Here is a 10,067-nt window from a genome sequence, read left to right on the forward strand (position 1 = left end):
CGTGAAAGAGTAACAAACATCCATACATCCATACAAACTTTCGCCTTTATAATAGTAGTAGGATAAAAAGGTAATGATATCTTTAATACCTATGTTATTTTCAAAATTATATTATTTTTAAATCGATAAAACGTTCTTAGTTTTTAAACAAATAGTGCCGTGTGGTTCCCGGCCCCAATAGAAAAAAGAATAAGACCACTCCATCTCTTTCACATGGATGTCGTAAAAGGCGACTAAGGGATAGGCTTATAAACTTGATATTCTTCTTTTGGGCGACGGGCTAGCAACCTGTCACTTTATACGAATCTCAATTAAATCAGTAAGCCAAACAGCTGAACGTGGCCTATCAGTATTTTCAAGACTGTTGGCTCTGTCTAACCCGCAGGGGATGTAGACGTGATTATGTGTATGTATGTATGTGTTTTTTAAATAGACTTTCGTAAGAAATCGCAAGGGTAATAGTGGCAAAACTAAAAGAGCTGTCAAAATTAAAATTAATGATTGGACAAGAAATACATAGTTCGCAATTTCGAAATTTGTACCAATGTAGGTAACTATTACGAATACATTAAACAAATAAGGTAGTATATAGTATTTATTTCTGAATTGGCATTATAAATGGAAGTACAATTTTAATTTTAATAAAACAAAGAACATAATATTATATATTATAGTATAGCTTAATAGAAGTACAGAAGTGCATACGCGCATACAATTTTCTATGAAATAAGGTAAATATGTACAATATTACGCCGTTCTCCCAGAGAGGTAGGCAGAGACTACAACTTTCAATCCCTGCATACTTCTTTCGCTTTATCCACTATTCATAAACATTCATCATGCAACCTCAAATTATTAAAAAATATATAACACAAAAAAAATTTGGAATTTTAATATCAATCTAAGACTAAGGCATAGTGTTGCAAAAATAATTTAATCAAAGCGGTTTACCTATTAGACTGTTAATTATTATTAAAAAAAGGAAATAATCCAGGTTGAAAATGTTGCAGATGTCTATAAAAAGGTCCTAAATATTTAAAACATGCAAAATAAGTTACGATATACAAAGTTGATAAGTCTAATAACTTGATTTGTTTGGTAAATTAAACATATTTAATTGTACAATTATCTTGTTCATGAATAAATTCCTATTCTTATATTAAATACATAATACACAACATCACAGAAGAAAAACAACAAATATAAAAAAAAAACATGTTATTTGAATTACATACATACATAACATCACGCCTCTTTCCCGGAGGGGTAGGCAGAGACTACCTCTTTCCAATTGCCACGATCTTTGCATACTTCCTTCGCAATTATTATTTGAATTTAAGATTATTATTAGCCTATTAGTCGTTATCGCTCATATTTTTCATACTTCTCAGCTTAAAATGGCATACGATGACACTTAATTGGCATTTTGTTTCAGCCTCCGTAGAATGGAACGCGCGACGTCGTTATTATCGCGCGAAAAACTATCGCTCTCTCGTTTGACGCCATAATAAAAAGCGAAACAGCGATGTGCCGCGTGGTTCTAGACACCAATGGAAAAAAGAATAGGATCACTCCATCTCTTTTCCGTGGATGTCGTAAAAGGCGACTAAGGGATAGGTTTATTAACTTGAGATTCTTCATTTAGGCGACAGGCTAGCAACCTGTCACTATTTGAATCTCAATTCTATCATTAAGCCAAATTTTAGCTGAACGTGGCCTATCAGTCTTTTTGAGACTGTCGGCTCTGTCTACCCCGCAAGGGATATAGACGTGATTATAAATGTATGTATGAAACAGCGATAAAAAACGGCGTCGCGTGCCATAGTTCGGGAGCTGGTCAACATTATATAGGTGCTTATAATGTTAACAGGGAATCTTTGTAAATTTAACTAAGTGCAAAAAAAAATATTTCTCTTCTGTCTTGTTCACACTTCACACCCGGGTAACAGGTTAACATGTGTCAAGGCAACACAACCAATGTTTTTTTACACACATACATACCTACATATGGTCACGTCTATATCCCTTGCGGGGTAGACAGAGCCAACAGTCTTGAAAAGACTGAATGGCCACGTTCAGCTATTGGGCTTAATGATAGAATTGAGATTCAAATAGTGACAGGTTGCTGGCCCATCGCCTAAAAAAGAATCCCAAGTTTGTAAGCCTATCCCTTAGTCGCCTTTTACGACATCCATGGGAAAGAGACGGAGTGGTCCTATTCTTTTTTGTATTGGTGCCGGGAAACACACGGCACCAATGTTTTTTTTAGGAATAAAAAGTAAATATAACCTATAACAAATACAAAAACATCACAGAAAATATGACCTCACATTACTAATTCGATGTTTGGATTATTGTGAAGTTCACGTTGTTAAAGATAATGCAGTTTATGACCTCTTCTTCTGCACTAACGCTTTGGAAGCTTAAACTAAATAAAGCAAACTAGTTTTTTAAAAATATTTGACAACTACCAATGTTATGAAACTAAAAGATATGACAATTATTAAGTGACGTTAGAAATGACACATTAGGAATTAAAAAAAAAAAATTATAAACAGAATACTGAATGCGAATGAACAAATTTTTAGGTTATCACCTTTCCTGCTCGCACTGTTCACGCTATAAGCTTACAACGACCATTATTCAGTCTTCACAAACAAAACTCAACAAATAAATAAAAAAAAACAATGTCACATAACAAGTTTTCAGGTTAGCTTCCTTCTCGCTCGCACTTTGTACTCGTGTATGGTGGACATGAGATGGAGAGAGCCCACTACAATCACCAGGGTGGTCCCCAGTGCGACCAGGTAGTAATGGTTGGTGTTACCAACAGGAACGTCCCATATGAGAGTGTTTGTCAACTGAAAAATAAATAAAGTTTATTAAAAAGTGCCGTGTGGTTCCCGGCACCAACAGAAAAAAGAATAGGACCACTCCATCTCTCTTTCCCATGGATGTCGTAAAAGGCGACTAAGGGGTGGGTTTATAAACTTGGGATTCTTCTTTTAGGCGATGGGCTAGCAACCTGTCACTATTTGAACCTAAATTCTATCATTAACCCAAATAGCTGAATGTGGCCTATCAGTCTTTTCAAGACTGTTGGCTCTGTCTACCCCGCACGGGATATAGACGTGATTATATGTGATATGTTTATTAAAAACTAGCATTTACACGCAGCTCGGTCCGCGCAAATTTAGCGCCTCCTACAATAGGAGTGCCGTGTGGTTCCCGGCACCAATAAAAAAAAAAAGTATGGGATCACTCCATCTCGTTCCCATGGATGTCGTAAAAGGTGATTAAGGAAGAGGTTAATGAACTTGAGACGGCCTCTGTGGCGCAGCGGTAGTGCGCTTGTCTGTGTCACCGGAGGTCCCGGGTTCGAATTCCGGCCAGAGTATGATGAGAAACGAACTTTCTCTGATTGGCCTGGGTCTTGGATGTTTATCTACATAAGTATCACTACATAGTATAAAACAAAGTCGCTATTTTAGTCTGTTTGTCTGTATGCTTAAATCTTCAAAATTACGCAACGGATTTTGATGCGGTTTTTTGTAACAGGTAGAGTGATTCAAGAGGAAGGTTTTCATGTATAATTTTTCCGAATTTTGCACCCGTGCGAAGCCGGGGCGGGTCGCTAGTTTATTATAAAATATAGTATCGTTGATTTAGCATCTCGTAACACAAGTCTCGAACTTACTTCGAGGCTAACTCAATCTATGTAATTTGTCCTGTATATATTTATATTCTTCTTATAGGCGCTGGGCTAGCAACCTGTCACTATTTGAATCTCGATTCCAACATTGAGATGTACGTGGCCCGTCAATATTTACAAGACTGTTCGCTCTATCTACTCCGCAAGGGATAAAGACGTGACTATCATTATGTTAGTACATGTAAACAATTAATTAACGTCAGTCGCTCACCGCAATAAAAGGTACTTTCATCCAACTGCACTTCTCCTTAGAACTTCCATTGCATAAGAATGATGAGGTAGTTAACTTCCTGTTGCAGAGTTCGAGACGCCGGTCTGTACACCGGAGGAACAGCCGCGGCGGTTCTATCCAGTTTCGGGCGTTACTTGAAAAGGAGGAATTATTTTGTTTAGTTATTTGTTTTTTTTAGCCAAAAAGCTGAACGTGGCCTGTAGACTGTTGGCTCTGTTTACCACGCAAGGGATATAGACGTGATTATATGTATGTATGTATTTGTTCTCCAGTCTTCATAAACGACCATCTACCAATATTACATACATACATACATATGGTCACGTCTATATCCTTTGCGGGGTAGGCAGAGCCAACAGTCTTGAAAAGACTGAATGGTCACGTTCAGCTATTTGGCTTAATGATAGAATTGAGATTCAAATAGTGACAGGTTGCTCATCGCCTAAAAGAAGAATCCCAAGTTTATAAGCCTACCCCTTAGGCGCCTTTTACAACAACCATGGGAGAGAGATGGAGAGGGCCTATTATTTATTCTATTGGTGCCGTGTGGTTCCCGGCTCCAATAGAAAAAATAATAGGAAAAAAAAGAAGGGAATAGTAAAAGCTTAACTCATGCCATGGTTACTCAAATCATAATCATGTTTAATAACAACTTACATGTATGTGATTTATTTCATTTTATGTTAAGCGGTGACTCACTTATTTTTATACTAAGAGCCCGCCCGCGACTTCGTCCGCGTGGAATCAAAACCGCGGGAACTCCGGGACAAAAATGAGGTCTATATGTTCTTCTGAGTCTTCAGCTACCTACATACCAAAGTTCATCGTAATCGGTTCAGTAGTTTTTGCGTGAAAGAGTAACAAACATACATACATACTCACAAAATATCACATTTATAACATAACTAGAGGCCGCCCGCGACTTCGTCCGCATGGAAACCCTATCAATCCCGCGGGAACTCTGGGATAAAAAGTAGCCTATGTGTTATTCTGGGTCTTCAGCTACCTACATACCAAATTTCATGGTAATCGGTTCAGTAGTTTTTGCGTGAAAGAGTAACAAACATCCATACAAACTTTCGCCTTTATAATAGTAGTAATAGTAGTAGGATTGGATAACATGATAGGATTAGCTGAGAACACCACTCACCCCCCTCCAGACACAGCATGGTGATACCTCGCGTGTACTGGTAGCCACAAAGTCACCTTGCTCTGTACCACCGTCCCCATCAGGTATACCACGCTGGGCCGCGATTGGGAAGCGGGCAGTTCAATGTTGACCCGACCTCTTGGTATCGCGTTCAACTGAAAATGAGATGTTGGAAAATTTTTAACACTTATAAAGCATGAAGGAATTTTGATTATCATACCAATAAAACAAAATACGTAACATTACAAGTTTAGGACCAGTTTGATTTTTGTAAGAGGCAACTAAGGAAAAGGCTAATTAATTTGTATTTCTTCTTATAGGCATTGGACTAGCCACCTGATACTGTTTGAATATGGTTTCCATAATTGACTCATACAGCTGAATGTGACCTTTAATTCCTCTCAAGCCTGTCAGCCCTGTCTACCCTGCAAGGGATATAGACTTGATTATATGTATGTATGCTTAGAGCTACAGAATTTTATGATATTTTCTAAGGAGTTGTGACAAATATTTAAATTTGGCACCTTAAATATGTCACTTTTGTAAAGTTTGCTATATCTATGTCTCTCACTCTTCTCTGTGACTTTACGAGATGACCTCCTGTAATTTTATAGTTAAGTTAATGATTTCCATTTATTGAAAAGTTATTAACAACATACTTTGTGTGTTCTCTGGAACTCTCCTAACTCATCAGGGTTGACGAAGACACCGGATGGCAAAACTTGCTCCAAGCTCACAGTACAATCTTCGTACAACCACCTGTCTCCGTCATTATCACTTTCAAACACAATGCCGTATGTGATGTTTCTGAAAGTTTGTTTGTTTGAAATTTACACAATTATATAAGAAATAGTACACAGCACATAGTAGTTTAGGTTAAATTTTTTCACAAACTGGTGACCAATGAGATAGAAATCAATTTATCTTAAAAGTAGGATGCAAGGTATTGCTTACTGATGTCAACACAACTTGTAACCAAGTCTACATATATCGATAAACTCTTTATTGCGCTATAAAACATACAAAACAGCACAAAAGAGACAGAAATGGTACAAAGGTGGACTCATCACTAATGAAATCTCTGTCAGCCAGGTTTCTGGATTCAGTTGCCATACGGAGGACCAAGACAAGGTGTAGTCTCAGTTCCAGAAATTCTAGGCATATTGCATTTATGTAAAAATAGGATTGAAGACTAATACGCTATTAAATGTTTATGATCAAAGCCGAAAAGGCGTACCTACTTAAAATTAAATCTAAATGCGGTAATAAATGCTTTAAATCATTAACGTAATTACCTGTGGAACCCTTCGTTTAATAACGTTTGTTTCAATTTAGCATTAAAATTACACGAATTCGAAGTAAAACCACTGGTAACAGATAAAGAAGTAATGATAATAGTTATGATTGCGCGAACGGACATTTCTCAGTTTTGTAAACAAATATATTAAATAATGTCACTGGTATTTAATTCAATATGTGTAACACGCGGTTGTTTTATTATTAAATACAATTTTAGCCAACAATATCCGAAATAAAAACATTCTTAATTTTCCAAATTTCTTAAAGCCTCTGGTTACCAGACTACCAGATAATCAGTCCTATCCTATTAAAATGTTCTAATAAATGTCAATGTCAAAATCAAAAATGGATGGGTGTTAGTGTTGTTTCAATAGTTATCTATACATTAAGTTTATCGATACGAACATACATAAAATATAACGCCTAATTCCTTTAAAGTATATCGGTGGTTTATTAAAACTATCTGTAATTCAATCAATTTTGCCAAATTAACAAATCTATCAATTGGGGTCGCCGGTGAGCGGTGACAGATAAACCTAGATAGCGCTCTTAAAGCTTGTTCCCTTGTGATTTGTTTTGAAGTTTGCGATGCGATGTTTGCGATTATTATATCGTTTTTGTGTGTGTTTGACCATTGTTTATGGTGTATTCTTCTAGGCAAGTTTAAGAATTTAAAGATGAACTGAATGAATAGGTGGAGCTTTCATGCGAGGAAACAAGGCAAAACTTGTGAATCATTTTTATAAAAGTTTTAAGTTATATGTTCACGACGGAACTTAGAACCTATTTTGTCGAAAAAGAACTGCACAAAGTGTTGTTTTGCAAATGAATTAAAGAAAACTTTTCACTAGGTACCTTATAAAATCTGTTTTTTTTGTGGGTATAAGGTATACTAGCGCCACTTTGACAGTTGTTTGTTGTTTCGTCTCATGGACATAAGGTACAAGTTTATATCCATGAGACGAAAATGCGAAATGAAAAAAGAAATTTCTGTGTGTTTTATTAAATTATTTTTTTACTTACCACACTTTAAATGTAATTTTTTTTTAGAAGACATGTCAAGATTCTTCTTCCTCCTGGCTAAAGTCCAGGTTACATCCTCACCACTCTGAAGAGGAGCCCGGGGTACCTTTGCCCATGAAACATGGATTAGGTGAGTCAGATTTTTACACGAAGCGACTCCCATCTGACCTCCGCAACTTTTGTAGAAACTATGGATCGCATGGTCACACAGACTAGACTCCTGAATGTGCAGGTTTCCTCACGATGTTTTCCCAAGGCTTTTTTCGTTTAGTATTCAAACTGATGTCAGTGTCAGAACTTTGAAAATATTCATATGTATTTGGCCGAAGTGGGATACGAATCTGTGCCTTATTGCGCATCACGCATTTAACCAGGGCACCTTACCGATTCCACTTCTGACACTCTAAAACATGGTCCAATATCCAATATGTTTACTTGTATTTCAGCACCTAAAAATCTTTAATGGGGGAAAATTAAAAATAATTGTAAAATTGACTTTTACATGCAACCGGATGAAACCTTGAACAAGTTGCGGAAGTCAGACGGGATTTGTTTTGTGTAAAAACCTACTTTCGTAGGTATATTATATTATTACGTCTTTATTCCTTACAGGGTAGAGAGTGCAAACAGTCTTCAAAAGACTGAAAGGTCACGTTCAGCTATTTGATATTCAAATAGTGACAGGTTGCTAGCCCATCGTCAAAAAGAAGAATCCTAAGGGTATTTGTCATTCCCTTGATGGATTTTCACAATCTGCAGTTGGCACTATGTTATATCTTCGCTATCAGACCAGAAAGAAAGTATTAAAACCTGTTTAAAGCGAAAAGTGGGAGATGATGGAAACTACCTAATAAAATAGAAGAATTCTAGGCAGACGTGTCAGTGTGTAAACCCAATTAGCATTTTAACAAGACACGCCTTGACATAGTTAGCAGGACGTCTGTTGGTATCTGATTTTTTACGTAATACTGTCAGTGTTACAGGTACCTAACTACTATTTTCGGGTATTTTAAAGAGGATGTCACTGACTGTACAATGTCTTTGCCGGCTTAAAAAAAAAAGATGGTTGGGAAGACTAAGTTAGTTACTTACTACGTAGGTAAATCATTTAGGATTTCTGAACCAGTTAAAATACCTAATCTGTTTTTTTATAATTTTTTTTAATTTAATTGCTTTAGCCCATACTTACTACTACTTTAAACAACAAACGTATATATCCTACTAATATTATAAATGCGAAAGTTTGTATGTCAGGATGTCAGTATGGATGTTTGTAACTCTTTCACGCAAAAACTTCAGAACCGATTAGGTTGGAATTTGGTATGTAGGTAGCTGAAGACCCAGAATAACAAATAGGCAACTGTTTATCCCGGAGTTTCCGCGGGATTGATAGGGTTTCCATGCGGATGAAGTCGCGGGCGGCCTCTAGAGTTAAATCATACCAAGTCAGTTTTTTTAAAATAAAAGGTAAATAAAAGTGCCGTGTGGTTTCCGGCACTATAGAATAGGACCAATCCATATTTCTTATTTCCTTCTTCTTCAATCTTTCCTTGCCTTTTACTCTTATAAACTTAAGATTCTTTTTATACGCGACGGGCTAGCAACCTGTCGCTATTTGAATCTCAATTCCATCATAAAGCCAAACAGCTGAACGTGGCCTTTCAGTACTTTCAAGCCTCTGTCAACCCCGCAATGGATATAGACGTGACTATATGTATGTATGTTAATAAAATAATGATGGCCATTATCACCCAGACGCTCAGACGCTCACCTGTAGGACAAAAATAGATCAGCGGTTGGTCACTTCCTCAATATAGATCATTTTGGTCATGACTCTATAATTGGCGATAATTCTGCGGTGACCTCAAGGTCAACGGGGTCAAGAGAGCACAGCGTGGAGTCGCTACTAGTAATTGTCGATATAAGCGGTGTAGGGTGTCTCTTCGTACAAATATATATGGAGACCACGTTTATCAGTCTTTTCAAGACTGTTGACTCTGTTTACCCCGTAAGAGATAAAGACAAGATTATTATGTACCTAGATCATATGCTCATAAAAGCACATGTTCAAAAACTTCCTCGACCATGTTTCAATGACTATTGTCGAAGTTATGTGCATTTAGCTTTAAGACTACAGCATTAGCTAATTGAAACTTTTTTAATGCGTTGTGTCGATGATTCAATCATTGATTCTTTTCAATAAAATATGTCATTCTAGGGGGCATATGTTAGTAAACTACTAAACTTAAAACATGATATCATACTAACCGTTGCTCTTACGGTGAGGGAATACATCGTGGGTAAACCTGCAAAGCCTGCGAAGCCGTGTGGTTCCCGGCACCAATACAAAAAAGAATAGGACCACTCCATCGCTTTCCCATGGATGTAGTAAAAAGCGATTAAGGGATAGGCTTATGAACTTGGGATTCTTTTTTAGGCGTTGGGCTAGCAACCTGTCACTATTTGAATCTCAATTTTCTCATTAAGCCAAATAGCTGAACGTGGCCATTCAGTCTTTTCAAGACTGTTGGCTCTGTTTACCCCGCAAGGGATGTAGACGTGACCATATGTATGTGTATCTATAAATATATATGGGACAAATTACACTGATCGAGTAAGCCTCGAAGTAAGTTCGAGACTAGTGTTACGAG

The 10,067-nt window shown here is 37.0% G+C and overlaps 1 protein-coding gene across 1 annotated transcript; it reads right to left on the reverse strand.

Moving 5' to 3' along the window:
* Window positions 1–711: 711 nt before the first annotated feature.
* LOC106137174 (phosphatidylinositol-glycan biosynthesis class X protein) lies at window positions 712–6,692 on the reverse strand. The gene is made up of 5 exons (XM_013337959.2): window positions 6,390–6,692; window positions 5,754–5,901; window positions 5,095–5,249; window positions 3,924–4,077; window positions 712–2,861 (listed from the first exon to the last, which is right to left on the reverse strand). Exons 1-5 carry the CDS (start codon window positions 6,512–6,514, stop codon window positions 2,706–2,708), a joined length of 738 nt encoding a protein of 245 aa, XP_013193413.1. The 5' UTR covers window positions 6,515–6,692; the 3' UTR covers window positions 712–2,705.
* Between the last annotated feature and the right edge of the window lie 3,375 nt (window positions 6,693–10,067).

This window comes from Amyelois transitella, chromosome 13 (genome assembly GCF_032362555.1).
Source record: "Amyelois transitella isolate CPQ chromosome 13, ilAmyTran1.1, whole genome shotgun sequence".
NCBI lineage: Eukaryota > Metazoa > Arthropoda > Insecta > Lepidoptera > Pyralidae > Amyelois > Amyelois transitella.